This window comes from Takifugu flavidus, chromosome 10, assembly GCF_003711565.1.
Source record: "Takifugu flavidus isolate HTHZ2018 chromosome 10, ASM371156v2, whole genome shotgun sequence".
Classification (NCBI taxonomy): domain Eukaryota; kingdom Metazoa; phylum Chordata; class Actinopteri; order Tetraodontiformes; family Tetraodontidae; genus Takifugu; species Takifugu flavidus.
Genome location: NC_079529.1, coordinates 11,336,724 through 11,358,374, shown reverse-complemented (window position 1 = coordinate 11,358,374; position 21,651 = coordinate 11,336,724). Strand labels below are relative to the sequence as shown.

At 47.8% G+C, this 21,651-nt stretch overlaps 5 protein-coding genes across 11 annotated transcripts in view; 2 read left to right on the top strand and 3 right to left on the bottom strand.

Annotated features, from left to right (window-relative positions):
* Positions 1–475: 475 nt before the first annotated feature.
* Positions 476–3,591, bottom strand: mtx1a (metaxin 1a). Its single transcript, XM_057045270.1, has 8 exons — positions 3,452–3,591; positions 2,797–2,866; positions 2,648–2,727; positions 1,756–1,848; positions 1,498–1,680; positions 1,274–1,350; positions 1,039–1,196; positions 476–951 (listed from the first exon to the last, which is right to left on the bottom strand). The coding sequence occupies exons 1-8, from the start codon at positions 3,530–3,532 to the stop codon at positions 743–745; spliced, it is 951 nt and encodes a 316-aa protein (XP_056901250.1). The 5' UTR covers positions 3,533–3,591; the 3' UTR covers positions 476–742.
* A 320-nt stretch (positions 3,592–3,911) lies between these two features.
* nudt17 (nudix (nucleoside diphosphate linked moiety X)-type motif 17) lies at positions 3,912–5,884 on the bottom strand. Of its 3 annotated transcripts, none has more exons than XM_057045272.1 (9): positions 5,762–5,884; positions 5,560–5,670; positions 5,382–5,492; positions 5,124–5,307; positions 4,978–5,003; positions 4,809–4,901; positions 4,416–4,514; positions 4,213–4,346; positions 3,912–4,139 (listed from the first exon to the last, which is right to left on the bottom strand). In XM_057045272.1, exons 2-9 carry the CDS (start codon positions 5,632–5,634, stop codon positions 3,986–3,988), a joined length of 876 nt encoding a protein of 291 aa, XP_056901252.1. In that variant the 5' UTR covers positions 5,635–5,670; positions 5,762–5,884; the 3' UTR covers positions 3,912–3,985. The 3 variants fall into 3 exon arrangements, with proteins under 3 accessions (XP_056901252.1, XP_056901251.1, XP_056901253.1); XM_057045271.1 differs by having other exon boundaries at positions 5,732–5,869; XM_057045273.1 differs by having other exon boundaries at positions 5,749–5,853.
* A 908-nt stretch (positions 5,885–6,792) lies between these two features.
* si:dkey-7j14.6 (uncharacterized protein LOC556585 homolog) lies at positions 6,793–9,733 on the bottom strand. The gene is made up of 6 exons (XM_057044590.1): positions 9,518–9,733; positions 9,324–9,425; positions 9,186–9,242; positions 8,275–8,460; positions 8,013–8,132; positions 6,793–7,616 (listed from the first exon to the last, which is right to left on the bottom strand). Exons 1-6 carry the CDS (start codon positions 9,731–9,733, stop codon positions 7,530–7,532), a joined length of 768 nt encoding a protein of 255 aa, XP_056900570.1. The 3' UTR covers positions 6,793–7,529.
* A 344-nt stretch (positions 9,734–10,077) lies between these two features.
* Positions 10,078–15,317, top strand: plin6 (perilipin 6). Of its 5 annotated transcripts, none has more exons than XM_057044580.1 (9): positions 10,078–10,167; positions 10,306–11,363; positions 12,074–12,104; positions 12,356–12,554; positions 12,797–12,879; positions 12,952–13,189; positions 13,336–13,517; positions 14,008–14,274; positions 14,405–15,317. In XM_057044580.1, exons 2-9 carry the CDS (start codon positions 11,359–11,361, stop codon positions 14,807–14,809), a joined length of 1,410 nt encoding a protein of 469 aa, XP_056900560.1. In that variant the 5' UTR covers positions 10,078–10,167; positions 10,306–11,358; the 3' UTR covers positions 14,810–15,317. The 5 variants fall into 5 exon arrangements, with proteins under 5 accessions (XP_056900560.1, XP_056900563.1, XP_056900561.1 ...); XM_057044583.1 differs by lacking the exon at positions 10,078–10,167 and adding an exon at positions 11,457–11,581 and having other exon boundaries at positions 10,290–11,363; XM_057044581.1 differs by lacking the exon at positions 10,078–10,167 and adding an exon at positions 11,457–11,581 and having other exon boundaries at positions 10,290–11,363; positions 11,668–12,104.
* Positions 15,318–19,315: 3,998 nt separating this feature from the next.
* dcst1 (DC-STAMP domain containing 1) overlaps positions 19,316–21,651 on the top strand; it is a 4,802-nt gene continuing 2,466 nt past the window's right edge. The window contains 8 exon segments of the mRNA XM_057045097.1: positions 19,316–19,592; positions 20,077–20,248; positions 20,523–20,597; positions 20,701–20,826; positions 20,941–21,035; positions 21,038–21,088; positions 21,254–21,425; positions 21,547–21,648. Of these exon segments, the coding sequence (XP_056901077.1) occupies positions 20,140–20,248; positions 20,523–20,597; positions 20,701–20,826; positions 20,941–21,035; positions 21,038–21,088; positions 21,254–21,425; positions 21,547–21,648 (730 nt within the window). The 5' untranslated portion in view covers positions 19,316–19,592; positions 20,077–20,139.

The window sequence follows — 21,651 nt, the reverse complement described above, 5'->3', positions numbered from 1 at the left end:
GCTAGGCTGTCAGCAGTGCCGGTGAGGAGGAGGCGGGTTGGACATTTAATGGACCAGCGGGATGTTGCCATGGAGACGGACAGGAAAGGAGAGCATGAAATGACCCTTGAACTTAGTTTTCTTGGTCCATGTGAGCAGGAAACAGATACAAGGAGGAGAAACCCTGGATGATAGTTTTCCTTTCTGTGTGTGTGTGTGTGTGTGTGTGGTGGAGGTGTTGCAGCAACAGCCGGGCAAACAAGATTCCAGTGTGATGTTGTCATGGCAGCTGTTCGTCCTCAGGGTCCAGACCTGCTCAGTCCAGCTGAAGTTTCCACGTTAGCTCATTTTTCCAGCCCGGGATGGGAACCATCTGCTGAACAGCCGCCAGTCACGTCTGCTGGGGGATTCTGGGAATTCGGTCTGGATTAACCACCAGAGTTTACGGGTGTCCTCGTGCTGAGAAGAAGAAACCAGTAAAACCATCACGATCGTCGTCGTTCTGAGTGCAACTTTATTACGTCTAAGAAAGAAACGCTGACAAAGGAAGCCATTAACAGACCAAAGAGCTGCTTTTCTTTTGCATCTCTCGCGGTAAAACTGAATAAAATTGTTTTATTTTCATGAAAATGATCCAGAACCATCCTTTTAATCACTAGTCAAATTAAGATTATTCATGTTTTCACTCCGTTCTTTGGTGAAAAATAAAAGGCTGCCTGTTGAGGTTGCTCCTAAAGTCCCATCATGCTCCAGTGCTGCTCCATCAGCCGTCCCCCTCCTCTTCCTCGGGGCCGATGGCCTGCAGCTCCTCCTGCTGCACCTGCTGGATGGACACCATGCCGGTCAGCAGGGCGTAGCTCAGCATGGCGCCCAGCGCCACCAGAGCCGACAGCAGCTGCTTCCTGCGCTTGTTGGGCACGTGCTCGAAGTCTGCGCCGTCCGGCGGCGAGGGCGTCTTCTGAGCACAACTTTCTAAAGACAGAGCAGACGGAAGAGGATGGAGATCATTTCAAACGGTCCGGAGCGGAGACGACACTACCCCAACCAAGGTGGCGTCACCTCGCCCGTCTCGGGGGAAGTACAGGAGCAGGACGTTGCTGCAGAAGTTGCTCAGGTTGTCCAGAGACTTCAGGTGCTGCTGCAGTTTCATGTTGGGAAGTTTACACCTGAGGATTGGCGCCAGGTGACCAAACACGTAGGCGTCCAGAGAGGAAGGCCTGCAGGTCCAGAAGGAGAAGATAGCAGGTGAGAGAGTGGCGGCTCAGGATTCCATCACGGGGCTGGAGAAACCTACGAGTCTCCGAAGAAGAACTTGTGTGAGCCGAGTCGCTGGGACAGCAGGTTCATACACTCGGCAGCATCCCGATAGAGCTGAGAACCACAAAAGAAGAATGAATGCAGAGGCCCACCTGAGCGGCCCCGAGCAGGATCATGTCACAGCTAACGACAGGGAAGGAGGGGCCTAGCTCAGCAGGGTTCTGACCTGTGCTGAGGTTTCACTGAACCTCTCACACTCACCTCTTTCTCCAGCTCGTCCCCAACCTCCAGGCTCTCGTCGCCTCGCTGCAGACACAGCTTGTTCAGCTGATGGCGCTGCATTTGTCCCGGCAGGAAGAAATTGAGAGGAAACGGGAGGTGCTCAGCGTACCAACAGCGCGTCACGTCCACGTAGTTCTTTGGTTCCACCCAAAAGGTGTAGATCTACAACACAGACAATGTTGAGGGTTTGAATCCAGCATTTAAGGGAAACAATGGGGACAGGACGCGGAGTCTCACCAGAGCAGGGCGGAGCTTCTCTTCTACCAAAGAGATGAACGCCAGGCTGTCAGCGCCCTCCTTCGCCGAAAGATCAAAGTCAGCGTTGAATTTCTGGAAAAAAAAAACAAGGTTTCCTGCCAAGTAAGAACAGAAGTCCATGTTCCTGAAGGCCTCATACGCAGCTGTGATGGCCGTTACCTCTTAAATTTAAGGAAAAGTGAGAACGCTCTCAGGAGGAGGAGTGGAAACATGTCAGCTCTGCCCTGTGGGTCCCTCACCTACCACAGAGTGGAGCATGCTGAGTAATGTGTTCCAGCTGTAGAGAGTGTTGACCTCATCAGCTGTCTGCAGCAGCGCTGTGATTGGTGCACACATGCACTACAGCCCAGGCCCAAGCTTCCAGCCCACACTATTGATAAACGTGGCTTCATCAACGATCAGTTATCAGCTGCCAGAGGAGCTTCTGCCCATTAACAGTGTTTCAAATGTTCAGTCTCGCCGGTGAAGCCTGCTGCTGCGTTTACAGGCCGAATGTCTGCTGACACTTCAGGATTAACAGCTCTTCTGGAATGTGTCTCAACTTCCTGCTGTTAATGACATTTTCCAGTCAGCTGTGTGCTCACACACACACACACCACACACACACAACCTTGTACTGCTATCTCTGCGAGGACACTCAGACACATTCCCCTAGCTCCTCAGCCTGACCATCACAGCCAGACCCCAACCCTGAACTTAACCTGAACCAGTTCCACTTAAGTCCTCAAACACACCTTTAACTAAATGTCCTCACTTTGCGGGTCAAATTCATAGTCTGGTCCTCACGATGTAGCATGATTTCAACTGGAAGAGAACCATGGAAATTAGACGTTCGCTGTTTGATTTTACGCTTTCAAAGGCTGGAGCCTACCTGCTTCCTGAGGTGAATGATGATGTCAGACGGTCTGGACAGAGTTTCTTTGTGACTGGTTCGTAGCACCGGTAGGGAGCCTGGGAAAGAACAAACAAAGTCAGATGGTCTGCTGCTACTTGTTGGTAGCGTGGTAGACATCATCTCACCGCTGGGACTCCTCCAGGGGTTTGAGAGCTTCTGCAGTTTGAGAGGAGCACCTGCAAACTTAGCATAAGCCTGTGGAGACACGGAGCATGTTAGCGCCCCCTTCAGGACATCAGCGAGACTGTAAAAAGCCAGATACCAATTTCTGAAGGTTCAGGGTTAAAGAGCTAAAGGCAGAACGAGCAAACAAATTAGTGTCTGTGTAGTTGAAAACCCATACAACCAAAAGTAGAGTCCACAAAGCCGAAGATAAACCTTAATGTTTTAATTCAGGAGTTGTGACACAACCAACAGCAGTTCTGCACCAACCTTACAAGTTATGTCTAAATTCTGTATTCGCAAAATTTCCTCATTCTTTCTCATTCATCAGAAAAAAGTTGCTCGATCCCTGATTCTTGAATTGGGGACATAGTCATAAATACATCCCAAATGAAACGGTAAGGACTTTTAGTGGAACCACACGGGTCGGCAGTTTCTGAATCGTTCACAGAAACCATTTCTATAAAGAAATCCATATTATTATTGCTGGGAATCTGCCCTCACGTTGCCTCTTCATTGGCGCCAACAACAGCTGCCGCTTGCTTTTAGTCACCTAATTGAATAAGAGTGACAACCAATGAAAAGGATGGTTCGGCCAAAGCTGGGCAGAACACGTACCAGAACCACCAGACAGTCGGTGTCCACTGACGGTAAACCCCAGTCTCCTTCCCAGCAAAACAGCTCGTCGGGCGCCGCCATTTTTCGCGTGTGGACCGCGACCTGTGAACCGGAAGTTAAGTTCGACCCGTGACGGCAGACTTCCGGAACAAATCTGGATTTCAACCTGATGAAAGCAGTTAGAGGCATCCTTTATTGTTAAAGTTATTGGACCGATTCTGGAAAACAGCTGTGGTGAATTTGTTTTCACACTAATATTACAGTAAACATGTACATTTTGTGCACTCACAAACAGTACACTATATATACACATACATGTATATATATATATATATATATATATACACACACACACATATATATACACATATGTATGTATGTGTGTGTATATATATATACATATATTTTATTATTATTTCAGACCTCAACATTCATGTACTTGATCAAAACACGACAACAATTTGTAAGAGCAAAATCATTTTTATTATATCTATTTAATATATCTAATATCTATAAAGTTATACAGTCCAAAGGTCAGGGGTCAAAGGCATCCAAGCTTTGCTGCCATAACCCGAGGGCAAACTTTGTGCCGGTGCTGACCCTCTCCGTGTCTGGGGTTCGGCTGACGAGCACAGCGAGAGGCACCGTGGCGTCGGTCAGAGCGCCGTGCGCAGACACCTGGGACACACTGCAACACAGCTGCGGTCACAAGACTGATGGGTTCAGTTGGTCAGACCAACATTAACCGTCAGCTGTATCACCTGATGCTGGTTGGCAGGTCGGTGAGGTCAACATCGCCGTCTTCACCGTCCACGGCAGACACGATGGCTCTGATCAACTTCCTGTCCGCCCACAGACAGGCGCTGACCTCACAGGGAGCTGGACTCAAAGAGGTCTGAAGGTCCAGAACACGACGTCACAGCATCCAAAAACATGACACGAAGACAAGGTGGAGGACACATACCTGCAAATGCAGGTGAGACAGCGGAGAATGCAGCAGCATGTAGACAATCACATGATGCCGCTGAGGAGGTCCGCATGACAGCAGAGGGGGGTACACTGACTGAGTGGAGGTCAAGAGAGAGAGATGACATTACACAGACTGCTGCAGCACCACATAGTGGCGGTACAGGTGAATAACACATGGAGACTGGACGCAGACAACAGAAGAGTGAGAGAAACTTCACTTCTGTCTTCAGATCTTTCACAGCTTTTTGATGGACTTTAGCCAGACTATTACAGATCTAGAATGCTGTTGTAAGCCTCATTGGCTGGCTAGGTGGCTGCTACAGAGCTGCAGCTGTTAGCTTTAGCTTCAGTCTCCATCTGTTCAGTACTAAATAAATAAACCGTTCACCTCCCATAGTCCCAAGATCTTTGAAGACTGTCTGTCTGGTTTCAGTTTTAGCCCAGTTTCCTCATGTAACTCCCGGAGACCTGCATCTAGGAGCTGCACACACAAGCATAAATGGTGTATTGTAGTATAAAGACACCATACTGAGTGAAACAAAGAGGAAGTTATTTACCGTTTCATCTGGTTCGACATGGCCACCTAGATAAAACAAAAATAGAATTATAGGAATGTTCCCGCGGCCTGTGATGACACCTTAGATTAATGTAGAGCTGAGCTCCATTGGTGACCATCAACCATTCAAATATGGTGACATCAGACCTGGAGGAACCCATAAATTGGGGAAAATGTGAAGCTCCTTTGCTCGCCGTGTCAGCAGCACTCTCTCATCAGCTGTCTGAAGGAGGACCGCCACCCCCACGTCTACGCCACGCTGCTGCACTTCCAGCGGGGTCGCAGCCATCTCAGCGGCCGAGAGGTGTTTGATGGGACAGAAGTTTGGCCTCTGAAACACAGCAGCAGCAACATGACACGCTTCAGAGCGGCAGTTCCATGGATGAAATCAGGTGATTTCCTCACCTTCAGTGGGACCCTTGGTCCTCCGTCGCCTCCACTGATGATGAACTGGTTTTTGTCCAGAGAACAGGACACCTCCGCTTGGTCATCACCACTGAAGAAACCGGTCACACTCTGACAGAAGAAGACAGAGCTGCTTCATAAAGGAACAGAACAACACCAGGCAAAATCCAGAACCTACCTGAAGGAAGGGAGCTCGCTGTGGGACCGCTCCATTCTTACAGACATGAACCAGGATCCTCTTGACTGGATCCATGTGTGTAGCTGGAACATCTGGACTCTGGCCCTTGTTCTGATAGGATATGAAAGCATATAGTTTATTTTTGACTGAATAAACCAGATATTCAACTTACTTTCTGCGGAATATCACATTTTCAACCTACGGAGATGAACACGTTAGGAACACTTAAGTTCACGGAGCTGAAACACCGGCTAGGCTAAACTAACGTCCTGTGGAGCCAGAACCGACTTCCGCTTAAGAACTTCAAAATAAAGGCGCCAACATCCTGTTTCAACATTGTCCATATTAAACATATTAACGTCCTAATAAACTCGTTACTTAAAGTGCCTTTTAACAGAGAAATATACATTAACACATCACATTTTTCCCACTTACACTCGCCATTATGTACATGTAATGTTAAAGACGCTTGGCGAGCGAATTCTTTTATAAATAACTTTTTAAATGTTCGTCTTTACGTAGTCACGGTACCCATAACCATGGTTACACCTACGTGTCCCTCCAAGACTCAGAAGCCTAAAACGTTACTATAATTATGAAAGGGGCACCAATATGTATATTTTTCCATTTTCACACAATAAAATCATCTTAGACAACACACACACGCACACACACATTAGACATTTTTCTGTTAAGGAAATTGCACAAAAGGCTCTCTATTGTTTCACCTTTATTTATTCATGGTAGTTAATAACTGCAGCTAATTACTGCGGTTGATTTTGTCAGTCATAAAGGAACAAAAATGCACAACTTGTAAAGATGGCTTCCTCAACAATACCCTTGTAACATGTGGATGTGGGAGAGTAATATTGAGACTGCCAGGTTCAGGTTGGGCTCTTTGCTGGCTGTTGACAGGTTTACAGGAAGATGTGAACTTCTACTAATGAACCCTTGTGTAATGTTCATATTGTTGTTACTCAGCCAGCGTTTGTGGGTCTGATGGACCCGTTGCATTTTGTGGCTTTTAATGCCTCACAATCAAACACTTTTATGTTAAAATACTGAACAGATGTTTACCTTATCCCAATCACAAGCAGTATAAACAATATATATGGGTAATATTTGCCCTTTACCTTTGTTAGGTCACATTTATAACTTATTATTTAAAACATAATAAAGAAAATCAATTAAAATCAAGATATGAGCGGAAACAAATTTACAAGTGAAGCAAGGTTTTTCAAAACTACTGACTTTTATTTCTTTGAACTTATCTTTATTTTTTAATAAAAAGTGAAAACGCCTCCCACAGACCCGAACACCACAGAAGGGTTGAGGACATTTAAGTGTGGGGAGTGTGCTGTCCCTGATCATCTGATCACGTATGGCTGCAGAGGCTCCATCGGCGGTCCTGGGGGTGGGATGGTGGTTGTCCAGGGGATGGACAACTTTGGTCCTGGGGGGTCACTGGATGTTCTGTCTATCTGTGCTATTCTTGGCCTGGATCGGTGTGATGGGGATGCAGCGTCCCAGTGTCACTAACTGGTGCACCGAGTGGCAACATCACACACATTCAGACCAACATTAACACACAGGTGCAGCGACAGACACACCAGCACAGCTAAGGACAGACTTTTGCTGCAAAAATCTCAGTGATGAAAGACGACTGTGTGGTGAAAACGCAGATTTGCTTGATTGTGGCTCTTTGGCTTGGGCGTTGCTGTTATCTGAATTTGGTTATCATTAATCTTATGTGCTGTATGGACTGCATCAATGGCGTGCTCTCATCTTAGTTCTGGTTTGAGACAATGTCAGAACTCGGGACTCTGGTCTATCCAAGGGTTAATAAAGACAAATTTGTCTCACACATTCAAATTCATTCATTTTTACTGACACCTAATGTAATAATCAAGGATTAATGACCAGTTCGTTCTTCCGCTTATGTGGGCTTTGGAGAACGGATGGAGACTTCTTCATCTAGGCGATACAGCTGGGGCAACACTGTTGTCGGGGGCTGCTGCCATGGCATCAAGGAGGGGGCGAACATCATCAAAGACTTCCTGGAGGTCAAAGTTCAAAAGAAAATCTCAAGTACTGAATGATGTCATCCATGTAGCTTCTGGAGAAGCTAACGCTGCTAAAAGACAAATGCTGACTGAAGAGGCTAACACCAACATTCGCCTGCGGTGAGGGCTCATTGTATGCACTAAGTTGCTGTAACTGGTCTATTTTTGGGGATATAAAAGCCATTAGCTTTGTTTGTTGACGGCCTTAACGTTGTTGAAACCTGCTGATGATACAAACAGTCACATGTTTGCTGTAGCTAACAGCATCAGGTCATAAGATAAAATAAAATGGCCACCGCTGATTGGAGAAGCTAAGATTGGTGTTAGCATCGGACAAGGTTTAAGACTGTTGCGTAAAACTGATGATAAATGAAGTTAAGGTTGGCGTACTGTGACGGTGCGTCCGTGGCGTCTGATGGCCCGAGCAGAGAAAAAGGAGACGGTGATGGATACGCAGACCTGCAGAACCAGGAAAACCACGAGGAGGCCTAAAGATCCATATTCTGATGCCTAAAACAAAGCAACATTAAAAAGACTTCCTCTACCACAGTTAGAGTTGATACTCACAGAAGAAAATTTGTTTAAATTCATGACACATTTTTAAACAGTCCACCATAGTCCTCTGAAAAGACGTGAATTCTGACTGACTTACATCAAGTATTTTGATCTTCCCCAAGCAACTGTTCCTCTCCTCCTCTGTAGGAGTCACGTCCCCCCAGGTTTCATCGTCACAGAAAATGTAAGCAGGCTGGTATATAGCTATCAGGAAGCACAGATAGGCCACGCCCCCCACGCCCACCAGCACACTGATGATGTTTGACACAATAGTGGCCCAGACCTGGACCCAGAAAAGACAGCATCAGAATAAGTTCATGAGCTTCAACCTGGTTAATGCCTCATCTATCATGTTATTTCTTGTCTAGTTTCTCTGCTTCTCCCCCACCATCCAACTAATGGTATCACCACCTTTATAGCTGTATGCTGACCCACTGACCTCCGACCCTGCTGACCCACTCAACTCTTACACCAGCACTTTGTTATAATTAATGTATTTCCCTGATCTCTACCTTTTCTATCCTCTACCTGTCCTCCCCCTTCTCCTCTCTCTCTACCCAGCCCCCCCATCAGCAGGAGGGTCCCCCTACATGAGCCTGGTCCTGCTCAAGGTTTCTTCCTGTTAAAGGGGAGTTTGTCCTTGCCACTGTTGCTTGTTGGGGGTCAGGCCCTGGGATTCTGGAAAGCACCTTGAAACCATTTTGATTGACAGACGCTATATAAATAAAGATTGATTGATTGATCTATGCTAACACACAGGCTAAAGTTTATGAAGATTTGTCACAAAGACTTAGCTGAGAAATGTTACGTCAAAAATGTGTCAGCACGTTTGGATCCTCTGGCCAGTTCAAAGTGATTTGAAGACATTTGCTGAATTAATTAAAGATGACATGGACAAGTCATCATTGGCCTGATGGAGAAGCTAACACTCATGCCATACCAGCTAGCACTGTCAGGAGTACTGACCTGGAAGAGAACATTAATGTACCATTACAGGTAAAAACTCACCAAAGACGCTGACGTTTTCTTCAGTGTTGCCAAAGTCAGAGAGCCTGAAACCACAAACTGAGCATAAGGAGACAAGAGTGAGGATGCGGGCAGAACCACCAACCAGAGCTTAGCCACCTGAACGTGAGGGATACTTACAGTGACGGTGAGGCACAGAGGAGCGTGAAGGACCAGGAGCGGCGAGTAGGTGGCTCTCAGACTGAACAGAACACATAAAACCCCCACGATGATCTGAACCACCTGAAACACACAAACTCCGTTACAGCACCATGGATGCAGGGGCACAGCTGTCAGGGGTGCCACCATCCCAAACAATGACCCAAGAAACTCACCCCAAGACCCTGAGGCCCCCCCTGAAGAAAGGATGCACTTAATTCATCCAACTTGGTGGGGGGCAGAAGACGTCGGGCTGGGGGTGTGGTCCGTGCGGTGGTGGGCGTGGCCTGTGCGCCGTCCGGAACACTGTGAAGCGGGATGGAGGCCTCATCCTGCGGGATGACTTGCGTGATGACCACTACGCCCCCCACCTTAGTGAGGGATGTCGACATCGTGGGCCGGCCAAATGGAAAAATACTACGGAAGTTCTACCAAACAACAATGATAGATTAGAAACTTCCTCTTTGATCAAAGACAATTAGTAAAATATCATTTAAACTCCACTAGCAGTGAGGAAAATTACAAATGTCTGCCACATAACAGCTGAAAACCTCTAACACGTGACCAGGCTGTGAAAAAGTTGTTAATCTAAATCTTCAGACGATGGTAGATGTGTTTAGCTTTGTTTATTTGGGCGTTTTGAAGACCATTTCGCTCTTTACCTGACTGTTGCGCAGCTCCCCGAAGAAAAGCGGAAGTACTGACCAAGTGTTGCCTTCACGGTCTCTCCGTAAAATCGGAAATCTGATCGAGAGTGTGTAGGGGAGGCTTCAATGATGCGCGCGCGTGTTGTAGCGTGTTACACCGCGTGCGTGTATGTGTGTTTGTGAGTCTGTGTGTGTGTTTGTAAATATGTGAATGACTGTGTGTTTGTGAGTATGTGTGTAAATGCGTGAGTTCGTATGTGTGTGTTTGTGACTGTGCGTGTGTTTGTGAGTGTGTGTGTAAATGCGTGAGTTCGTAGGTGTGTGTTTGTGACTGTGTGTGTGTGAGTGTGTGTGTGTGTTTTACTGGGTGACAACTGGAGAAATTACCTCCAAAGAGCTGTTCTCTGACATCAGGGCTGCTGTGGTCTGGAGGAGGCGTGAGTGGCGTCAGAGCTTCAGACGTGAGCAGAGCCCTTCAGACAGGCAGTCCGATTGTCTGTGTCACATGATGGCTCTGACTTGGGGCTCTTCAGGAAGGAGAATTACACGCAGCTTCTTGGAACAGAGTGAACTCATTTCTGGAGGAGGCTCCAGCTCAGCAGAGAAGGTCAGACCCAACAGAAGAAGGTCAGGCGCTCCCCTGCACTGATGTGTGAGTCCCATGATGCTTTGCATCAATCTGATGCACCTCTGAGGTTCTCTCTCAGTAAAGGAACAGAACTTTATAAATTAACTGTCCAGCAAGACCAGAATGTGCGGCTAGAAGTGCTAAATGCTGAGACCAGCTGCAGAAGCCTTCCAGCAAGCTGGAGTCAGAACGTGTCACAGAGAAGCTTCGCTGAGATGTGAGGAGGCAGAGCCGGAGGGTCACGCCTCGCAGACTTGACTCTGCAACCTCTGCGACGGCCCGGCGTGGAGTCCATCAGTCTCAGCACCGGTGCTGCAGCCACCGCGGCGATGCCACTCCGCTGTCGTTATGACCTCTGTTAGCTATTAGCATGCTAACTTTTCTATTGTCCCAGAGTAGAGTTACAACCTGCAGCTTGAAAGACTCTGACAGGGATAATTAGATAAGTTTTGGTAAAGGATCATGATGAGAAGAATTTTATAACAAGCCCTCAGCAGAACACTGAGCGCTTCTTCATCTAAATGACTTCAGTGTTTCTTAATCGATCGGTTCAACTCTGAGACATAAACAGGCTGATTCAAAGTTCAAATCACATCAACAGTGACGTAACGCAGCTTCGTCCAATCAGGCTGCTTGATTCAGCCACAAAAACTGTCCAGGCTGTTTCTCAGCACATCAGAACCGTTCTTCGCCATTGTCGACCCACTTGCTGACCCGCTTCCTCGCTACCTGACGCTCTTGGATGGGGTAAGATTTCCTAATTCCAGCCGGGACACCCAACTGGGAACCACTCATTCACTACTGATGACTCACAATTTGCTTCTGGTTCTGGTTCGTTAGCTTTAAAAACAGAATCTTTGGGCTTTGGTAGATGATTCTCACGTGGGTAGCTCCCATCAGAGAGGAGGTCCCTAACCAAAGGTTCTGGCTTCTGGTCCCTTCTGGACCTTTGGATCCCCGTAAAGGTGAATCTTGTGCACGGGGACATCTGAGTGGCTATTAAACCAGCGTGGGACTTCAGGTGCTGCACATGTCTTGTGAATTTCCGCAGATGGTTCGAACTCATGTTTGTTCTTGACACACCAGCTGCAAGAGCATCTGGAGATGAACCACACCCAGTCAGAAGGGAACCAGCCGATGTCCAAACAGGCCACCACACAAAGCTAATATTGCTTCCAGCAGATGGTGGCCAGGAGCCCCACAAGGCTCCCTCTTGGGAACGGTGCCATTCTGAGCAGTAGAAAAGCCAAATTATTGCTTCTTTATTGTGATCAAAACCGTGGAGGTGATGGGCTGGGCCTGGACACAGACATTAGTTTAGGACACGTGTTCTGGCCTCGACACGGAGCTGATTTTCATGCGGCTGCGGCTGAACAGGCGCTGCATTGTGAGCGCTAGCAGCTGACTGCCTCATGCTGCCCCCCATGATGCTCGTCTGTCCTCTTGTCTGTCCACAGATCCAGTGGAGGCGAGATGTCTGACCATGAGGTGAGCCCATCTGGATGCTAATCCAGTTACTCTCAGACGCCACTCTGATATTTCCAGGAACTAAATGAGTCGCATCACAAACATCAGCACTTCTTTGCCAGCTGCTGTCATTAACCTACCTGAATCCTCTGACACACCTGAAAAAGAGGGCGGGGCCAGCTTTCAGGGCTCCGTCTGTGTGTAAAGTCATCACATGGTCATTGGTGTAATGGACCGATTTCTTTTTATGTGACACTTGTTCTGTTTTTCAGACCAGCGCCATGCTCAGAGCCTCCCACCTGCCCCTGGTTCGCTCTGCTTTACAGAACATGATGGCGGCATACTCTGATGTCAAAGGTCGCTACCCTCTCCTGGGTCTGGTGGGAGGAGTGGCTGAGATCAGTGTACGCCAAATCTCCCAAGTCGCCATGAGACAAGCCACGCCCCTCCTGCAGAGTCTGGAGCCTCAGAGTATGTAGAGCTGGTACAGCTAATGCTAACACTGCTAATCTGTTCATCGGCAGATGAGGCACCAGACCAGATGTTCTGCACTTCCCGTATTTCCACAACCGTGACTTCATAAAGTATGATTTAGTTGTTTTACAGGTCACCTCTCTCTCCTCCCCTTTCTCCCTCGGCCTCCCTCCCTCCCCCTCTCTCTGTCTCACTCTCCTCACCCCTGTTTGTCTTTCTGTCTGCACCCCATCTCTCAGTTGAGGTCGCCAACAGTTTTGCCCTCATCGGTCTCGACCGTCTGGAGAAAACCTTCCCAATCCTGAACCAGTCAACAGAGGAGGTTCGATCCTTTCCCCAGCTTTTCTTCAAGTCCTGACCTTCAAGCTTCATTGATCTGTTGTTGTGAGAGCAGGTGGTGGGTCACCTGAAGGACTCCCTGGTCCTGACACTGGATGACGTGCAGCTGTGGCTGATGGACAATGTGGATGGTGCTCTGGATCAGCTTGAGCGGCTCGCAGATGCTATCCGGACCGTTGCGCAGCAGGTGCAGGACAGTCAGATGGGTCGCGCTGCCTCGTCAGGACTGGATGACGTCCTGAGTCGCGTGGAGGAAGCTACCGCTTACTATCTGCCCCTCCCCCCAACACTGCGTGAGTACAGAGCAGCAAATTTGTGGTTTTCCAGTGATCCAGACCTTTGTGAAGCTGCTAACCCCAGATGTGCTTGACGCACCTCTGGCAGACAGTCAACAACACAGACAGCCTCATTTCTCCATGTTTGATCTGTTGGGTTTCAGGTCGGGAGTGGGAGATGAAAGTCCAGGAGTATGAGGATGAAGATGGGGATGATGAGCCCAGTTTATGGACTAGGGTTCGCAGTCTGCTGCTCAACTTGAGTCTACAGCTTTACCATAACCTGATGAAGATCAGAGAGCAGCTGCAAAGAGCCGCCAAGATGCTGGGAGATGCCGCCAACGCGGTGAGACAATTGCTTAAGTGAAGTTGCTAACACTTAACCTCAGCCAATGTTGACCTGCAGTACCACCTTTTACCTCTAGATGTTACAGTATAATAGCCCTCTCCTACACTACCTGACCGCCAGGGGGACGTGGTGCCTCCCCAGGTCAGGAGAGATTCACAACGCTGCCACTCAACACTGAGGCCAATCCAAATATGAGAGAGAATCACAGTAGACGCGTGTGTTCTGTCCAGGTCCCAAATAGTGGCTGACCCACAAGTGCCCAGCAGGGACCACACCCCCAAAATCAAGCCAATATGTGGAGTCAAAATGGATCTGTTAACAACGAAGAACAAACTAATGTGTCAGGAGCTTATCCAGACTTCCAGCTCCTTTTTCTGAGTGGTTCTGCACAGTTCTAGTTCTCAGGGCAAATCAGGTTCTGACAGAAACCCTGGGGGACTCTACCCGGCCCTGGTACCAGTTTCATGTATTCACATGTTCCCTGCAGGTTGGTCTGGGTCTGGTTTTGGAGCTGGTCAATGAGCTCCTGCAGCGCATGCGGAACCTCCTGGTGGCCATGGTCTACCGTGTGGAGAGTGTTCGGGAGACGGCGCTGAACGGTATTCGTAGCCAAGCCATGGTTCTGGCTGAGTGGCGTCCTGTGCGTCAGATCAGAGACCTACCAGCTCAGACCCAGCAGCTTTTGCGAGACTTGCGGGAACTCTTTAAGATGCTCTTGCAGCTGGTCATCAACACTACGCCACTTTACAACATGGTGAGGAACCACACACGCAACCAGGTCTACGACAACTGGAACACTAACACACAAGTAGATGAAAAGAAGAAGCCGATAACGGTAATAAATAATGACGTATTTCAATCATCACGATCGTCTCTGTGCACAGCTTCAGCGACCCTCGGATCAGGAAGTTGAGGACTTCCTGAACCAGGATGACTTCATGTCTGACAACTCGTCTCACCGAAGGTCAGCTAACAGTCTGTTTCTGAAGGCGATGGATGGCCGGCCTCGCCGCCGCCGGAGCCTGCATTTCCGCACCACTCGAGGATCCGGGGCCCCTCACAGCCCCGATCCCCCTAATGGCCGCCGCTCCAGCCTGAAGGATTCCCCGGAGGTGGAGAGCGTGTCCTCCCCTTCCGACAGTGTCAGCACCCAACGGCGCCCATCCGCCACCGAGCTGCTGCTAACCCCGCTCAAGCAGTTCGTGTCTCAGAGCCAGAAAGCCTTTGAGTATCTGAGTCCTAACTCCACCGAAAATGCTGTCAACGACATAGCAGCCGCCCTTCACTAAAGGCCAGGCTGACTCCTCAAATCTGACTTGATCCTTGACCAAGCGAAGCCACCCCCTAATCTTTTTTTAAGCTGGCATTAGCTTGTGCTTCACATTCACCAACCAAACCAGAAAACAGCTGATTAAACATTTAAGTCAGACAGACTCATTCCTCTCTTAAGTTTTACTCCACAAGAATGCACCGTAGCGACGGAGCTTCTCTTCGGCCTGCAGACTGAGCGCATCGTCACGGAACTGTAGACATGCTGTCGACCTACCTGGGCGGTTGGAGCATGTTACCAGTTACCTGTGATGAAGAGTCCTGAGATGTGATGAAGGCTTCAGAATGTTCTTTTACAGTGTTGATTGTCTGGACATGAGTAGAAGCCTCTAAAAAGGCTGCATTGCAAGAATGCTACGAAAGTTTGGAGAGAAGTTTAATATTTATGAATAGCATCAATATTATTCGGTTAACTTGTGTAGAAACTCTGTGTCAGACATGTTCCAATAAAGCTTTCTCCACCCTGCCCACATCTGTGCACAACGCTCCTCTGTTCCACGGTCCCAACTGAAATTCAGCTGTTGCCTTTAGGCGGCGCTGATGATCACCTTTAGTTCATTCTTAAAGGTTAGCTGATGATCAGGGAACACCAAGTTTCACCCATTTGAAGGAAGATGAGGGGAAATTCTCTTCACACCTTCACCATCTCCTGGACTGAACTCTGGTGAATGTGAAAATGATTTCGGATCACTAAAGTATTGATCAGCACAAGTGGAAGAGCAAGAGAAGAACTTGCATTTAGATCCCCCTCCATGAGCCTGGGCCTGCTCAAGGTTTCTTCCTGTTAAAGGGAAGCTTTTCCTTGCCACTGTTGCTTGTTTGGGGTGAGGCCCTGGGATTCTGGAAAGCACCTAGAAACAATTCTGATTGTAACAGATGCTATTAATAAAGATTGAAGAAGAGAAGATAAAGCTGATCTCATTTCATTAACAAAAATATGTTTTTAAAAGGCCCGTTCTGATCTGCTCCAACACCCTCAGATCCTCCTCTTCCATCATGAGGAGAAGCTCTGACCTTAGGTTAGGTTGGCGCTGGTTTACTCCTCGGAAGCCGAGATGTGGACTTAATGAGAACAGAAGAACCAGTTTGTGGTATCAAAATCAGAGAACTATTTATTCAACATGAAGTCTCAGAGGGTCAACATTAGAAACTGACGCGTTAGTATAAGAACAATCGATGAGAAGAGCTACACTTGAGGAAGAAGACTTGTTATCACATTAGGGATTCATGCAGTCGTTTATTTGAAATGTTAGAAAAGTAAACAGGCCGTTACGTCTGTCTGTGTGCGGAGGTGGACTGAAACCACTTCCTCTGTCTGTTTCACTCAGGAACGTGGAGGTCTTTGCTCCTCTTCACACCAGACTGTAACGGCTTCACACCTTTAGGACCTCAGCAGGACGGAGGAGGATTTGGGCCTGATGGTTCAGACTCTGACTCACATGTTTTGGTTTAGAATTATGAATTAATAAAGCTTAGAGCAGATGTGTAGTGTTGTCTGTAAAGCAGAATCGTCCATCGGTGACCCAAGTTCTCCTCCGTACTGCTGAAACACCTCCCCCAGCGTTGCCCCTGTTGCCCCCGTGATGGTCGGAGGGGCCACCATCGCTCATTGGTGCAGGCAGCCGCACTTGGTGTTCTTCTCTTTGTGTGTAGAACCAAACACCTGGGTGGCCTGATTGTTGATCAGTGCCCAGAAGTTCTCAAAGGAAATGTTCTGACCGTTCTGCACACCCATCTTCTGCAGAAGCTGGCCCAGAGCCTCCTCGTTCTCCGCCGACTGCAACAGCAAACAGGAAGTGGGGGTAAGCCGAGACGTGCCAACACTCATCTGCTCATTAAACTGTTTAAAACTGCTGTTTTCTCTTCAGCCGTGAACTTGGTGGCTGGTTTGGTTGCTCTTGTCTGTTGACTGGTCACGACACAATGACTGTGTTGCTGTGGTAGCGTTCTACTCACTAAAGAGATTTTCAGAATCTATTTTTATGATCACAGCAACTGTTCAGATTATAAATGTCCAGAACCACCAAAACATTTTCATGGGTGACAGGTGCAGAAGGTCCAAACAGCCAGAAGACGAGGGAACAAGAAGGAACATTAGCTGTCAAAGTGCGAAACAGAATTTTTATTTTCCAAGAGCACAACAGTACTGGTCGGGGGGAGGAGCTTCTGGTACCTTTGCCACTACTGGCAACTGCTTGGACACCATGGTCTGGAACTGGGTGGTGGTCATGGTGGGTCCATCATCTGCAGCCTTGTGAAACTCTGTGACCAAAGCGTTGATGGCCAGCTCCAACTCTGAGTACTGACAGAGCAACAACAGACAGCAGGTCAGGTACAACAACTGGCTCGGTCGCCACGGCAACCAGCAATTGTCCAGTCTCACCGAACAACAGGGTCAATCATACAATGGCGTCTCTTCCCCAACAGAAACCTGAAGTTATTTTCACATCACAGTAGCTCTGATTGTTTCAACCACCAGATGACTGTAAAAAACAGCTGGAATCTCAGGAATGTCCCAGCAGGCCGCGCTGAAAGGAACCTACATGCACATAATATGACGGGGTAGTCGCACCAGCAACACAACAGCCTCAGTGGCACCGACTACAACTCCCAGAATTCTCTTTAACCAGGATTTCAAATGAAGTTTGACATTTTAGGAGCCACATAAATGTGGTTGCAGCATGATAAACCTCCAAAACGTGCTCAAATGTTTTTGACCTAATGGCACCCGTGGGGGAGGGGCTTACAGGTGAAAACCCCAGTAAAACTGATCCTTGAAAGCAGGTTCAGAAGTTATTCTTCAGTCGTTGAAGCATAAAGGAGTCGGCTCAGTGACTAATAAGTTTGCATTCGATTTAAAACGTGAATGCTCATAAGAAGGGATTTAGCAAGTGTTAGCAAATGTCAGTAATTTGATTATATAAGAACAGGACATCATGTTCCCCAGATTGTTGACCCGCCAACATCTTTGGCATTAAAGATCTGAAGCAGATCTTTATTAATGATTTTGTGGTGTTTACCAGAACCACGTTGACATTAGTCGACCCAGCAATGTTGACTTTGTAAGAGGGGAGATGGCGTCCAAACTGCCAGCAGAGTCTTTGTTCAGAAACAAGTCCAAAATGTCCTCAAAGCTGTCCAGAACATCTGTTTCAGAGTTCCGCCCCAGGACTGAGCACCCAAACACAGAAATTCAGCCTTCAGTCACGTGACCAGGACGTGGCGCAGGCGGGAGCTGCAGCAGCTGCATTTTGGCTGCGCCTCAGGCCGCTCCAGAGTCAATGTGAACAGTTAAACAGCTGAAAGCGATCAGGCCATGCTGCTCTCTGAGGACCTGTTGTGAAAGAGGGCGGTGGCTGCAGATCAAGCCCTCGTCACTTCACAAGCCCGCAAACACATCTGATATGTTTGGACAGCATTATCGCTAGTGTTAGCTGTTACCACAGCTAAGAGCTAACAGAGCCTTGCTGCCATTATTGGCGACATTAATGTTGACTGTAAACACACCAGTGGACCAATCAAAGTAACCTAGCGGGATGATGGTCAGAGGACACCCAGAATCTGGATGTTGGTGCACATCTCACATTTTGGTTTGTCTTCTGTTTCCTTCTTCTTTGTCAATGATGGACAACAAACGCGCACATAACTGCACGGAAATAGGAACCTTTTGATAAACTGATAACAGTTGGTCAAAGGCCACTGGCTCCTCTGTCTCCCCCTGCTGGCTGACTGCTGTAAAACCTTTTCATTTCGCGCCAGCCAGGCGGTAAAAAAAAATATATAAATGGTTTCGCTGTTGAACCTCATTGCTATTGTCACTCAGTGGCGCCATCTATATGGGCGTAGTCAGTTGGCATAAAAGTGAAAAGCACTTCCAGGTGCTCTATTAAAAAATAAACAAAAGCCACTGGAAGACGTTAATTGGACAAACAGACTTCATTCATGAGGGCACGCGCCAATCCTGAATCCTTATTTCAAAATAAGAGTACTTCCTGTTTGCCAAAGGCGTGTCGGCTTTCCTGCAGTTTTCTTTAATTCGATCGTTTAAGAAATGATAAAAGTGTGTTCCTCAAACAAGAAGCAGGAAAAACACATTAGTTCACACCTGTTCAGATTTCACACCCTCCTGATTGAGATTATCAGACAAATGAGAAGACTCAACTTTTACAGCCGACGTTTGGACTTTAATCGAGTTCTGCCGCGGACAATCAAAGGACTCTTTTTTCTAAAATCCGATTCACAATCCCGCACCCAGTTTACCCAGTTCGCCCAGTCAACATCCAGTTAGTCTCACCTTAGTCGCCATCTGTGCAGAAAAGAGGAAGAACGCTGCAGCGAAGGAGAAGAGACAGAGACTGACCGCGGATCCCAGTGTTCCTGCACGGAGTAAAGAGTCCACCCACTGCACGCACACACACACACACACACACACACACCACACACACACACACACACACACAACACACACACACACACACACACACACACACACACTAATGATAGCTGTTCCAGGGCGTGCGTGCGTGGTGTGACGTTAACGTCTCTTGTTTGTCCTTTGCTGTTTCTCTCTCTCACTATGCGCGCGCACTGACCTGTATAACCAGTTTCTTCAGGTTTTACACCTGAGGACAGAAACAGTAGAAAGAACAAGTGGTCTTACTGGGAACCACTAGAACCATTCAAATGCTTTCTTCAACATCCTGAAACAGGAGAACATCAGAGGAATCTGCTGAGGGAGACCAGGTGGGAATGTGGGGATCCACCCACAGAACCTTCCTGAAACCCCCTGACTCAGAAACAGACCCAGAAAGACCCTCGTCCTCAGTAGTTTTTTGTCCTCGTCCTTGATAGTTTTGTGTCGTCCTCTGTCTTTTTTTTTGTTCTCGCCTTTGATAGTTTTTTGTTCTCGTCCACAGTTGCTTTTTGTGGTTGCTCTTGGTAGTTGTTGTCCTCATCCTGTTTCTTTTCTCATTCTCATTCTATTGTCATGGAGGGACATCTTGATTCATCACCACCTGCCCTCAATCCAATAAGATCAAAGCATCAAAGAGCCATTGGTTGAAGGCGATATTGCAACTGTGTCATGTTGTCTTACAACTGCTCTACTGGTATCAATTAACTCTAGTTGTGTGGACACAAATAGAAACAACATTTCCAGATCAGCTGTTAGGCAAAAACCCGGTTGTCCCCGTTCCCATCTTAACTTAATTCTTCCCATTTCCTTCAGACAGGTGAGCGATCACCTGTACGCATCTCCAGCTCCTCCATCTGTCTGTCTGCGGAATTCTGGATGGCTGTTCTGCCTGCTGCTGTCCGGCGCCTCCTCTTCAGCCAACCACAAGAGTTTCCCGTGTTCCACCTGCTCCTCAGAGTACTGTTTGGTGTTGTGACTGGAACAGGTGAGCACTGGTGTGCACGTGCCTGCAGGTGGCGCTACAGCTATTGACAAAGTTCCAGGAGACAAAGTCACTGGCATCAAGTCTTTGAACTGTCCAGAAGAACGACCTTTAAATTAAAAACGTGTAAACATGATAGTTGAACACCAGCGTTGGTGTTTAATGGGCAGAAATCTGGTTGTAACTGACTCTTGGTTTCATGTTTTTTAGTTAGTCACGTGATATTTGACAACCATGTAAATAAAGTCCATCTAACAACGTCACTGTCTGTTGTCAGGGCTCTACCTGGGACTGTTTCATCAACTCCCGCTACCTTTTAAGTGGCAGGTGGCAGTAGGCGGGATCTTTGTCGGTGAGGCGTTACCCCCCCCCCCCACCCCCACCCCCCACCCCACACAAACCCACACACACACAAACACACACACTAATAATATCTAACGACTGTGTTGTTCCAGGTCTGTGTGTGCTGGCTACATCTTCATCCACCTGCAGATGTGCGGTGCTCCTGATGTTTCCCAGCATGCTCGGCTCTCGTGGTCGTGCATACCTGATGGTGCTCACCTTATCTGTCCTCTGTACAGGTGAGTTTATCCTAAAAAGGACACTCTCTAGGGCAACACACTCACTCACAATGATATTTTAGCTTCTAAATCCCATTTCCTGGACTGTAAGAGAGTGTGATGATGTCATCACAGGACCTGTTGCTAACATCCAGGCTAACGTGGAGGCAGCTGTGCTGTCACTGGGTTGTAATTTGGACCAGCAGGTCCAGCATTCCTCATATCCATTTCTGTGCGACACACAACCATCAAACCCGTTGTTGAGATCACGCAGGCACTCGTGGTGAGTGAGTTCTCATGCTGACAGTAAACAATGATGGTTCCTGCTGCCATTTTCTCATCTGTCTGAGCTCCAGTCTTGCTGACACGGAGCTTTTCAGCAATTCTATAAAGAAAAACGACAGGAAATGGTGACATATGTCACAATATTGCTCCTGTTTCTGTCAAGGACAACGAAGCTGAGTTTCAGTCTGAGGCTTTAAACATCAGCAAGAACTTTCAGAACATCAGACACGAGGTGGTTCTTCAGTACGGATATGAGCGCTTCACGCCAAAAGAGCCCACAGCCGCCAACAGCACCCAGGAGCAGTTCAGGATAAAGACCATGATGCAGTGTGACAGTGAGTGACAGCTACATGCTGACGTTGGGGCGCCTGTGGGCCTCACCTCACGTGTGTGTGTGTGTGTGTGTTGGTGGTGTGTGTGTGTGTGTGTGTGTGTGTGTGTGCATGTGTGATCCAGCTTTGGTGACTGAGGGTGTTGACCGATGTGCTGATTGGTTCAATATGAAGTGGGAGGAATGTACCAAAACTATCCCTGTGCCTGTCATCAATCACATCTTATGTG

Bases quoted from the DNA above. Each gene is read 5' to 3' on its own strand.
- mtx1a (XM_057045270.1), bottom strand. From the start codon at position 3,532: ATGGCGGCGCCCGACGAGCTGTTTTGCTGGGAAGGAGACTGGGGTTTA. The intron at 1,351-1,497 runs GTGAGTGTGAGA...TGTGGTTCTCAG, and splicing joins GGGACGAGCTGGAGAAAGAG to CTCTATCGGGATGCTGCCGA. The intron at 1,197-1,273 runs GTAGGTTTCTCC...CTGGACCTGCAG, and splicing joins AAGTTCTTCTTCGGAGACTC to GCCTTCCTCTCTGGACGCCT.
- nudt17 (XM_057045272.1), bottom strand. From the start codon at position 5,634: ATGGATCCAGTCAAGAGGATCCTGGTTCATGTCTGTAAGAATGGAGCG. The intron at 5,493-5,559 runs GTAGGTTCTGGA...TTCTTCTGTCAG, and splicing joins AGCGAGCTCCCTTCCTTCAG to AGTGTGACCGGTTTCTTCAG. The intron at 5,004-5,123 runs GTCTGATGTCAC...TGTTTTATCTAG, and splicing joins CAATTTATGGGTTCCTCCAG to GTGGCCATGTCGAACCAGAT.
- si:dkey-7j14.6 (XM_057044590.1), bottom strand. From the start codon at position 9,733: ATGTCGACATCCCTCACTAAGGTGGGGGGCGTAGTGGTCATCACGCAA. The intron at 8,133-8,274 runs GTAAGTCAGTCA...GCTTTGTTTTAG, and splicing joins GGAAGATCAAAATACTTGAT to GCATCAGAATATGGATCTTT. The intron at 7,617-8,012 runs GTACGCCAACCT...TTTGACCTCCAG, and splicing joins GCCACGGACGCACCGTCACA to GAAGTCTTTGATGATGTTCG.
- plin6 (XM_057044580.1), top strand. The intron at 12,105-12,355 runs GTGAGCCCATCT...TCTGTTTTTCAG, and splicing joins GCGAGATGTCTGACCATGAG to ACCAGCGCCATGCTCAGAGC. The intron at 12,555-12,796 runs GTATGTAGAGCT...CCCATCTCTCAG, and splicing joins GCAGAGTCTGGAGCCTCAGA to TTGAGGTCGCCAACAGTTTT.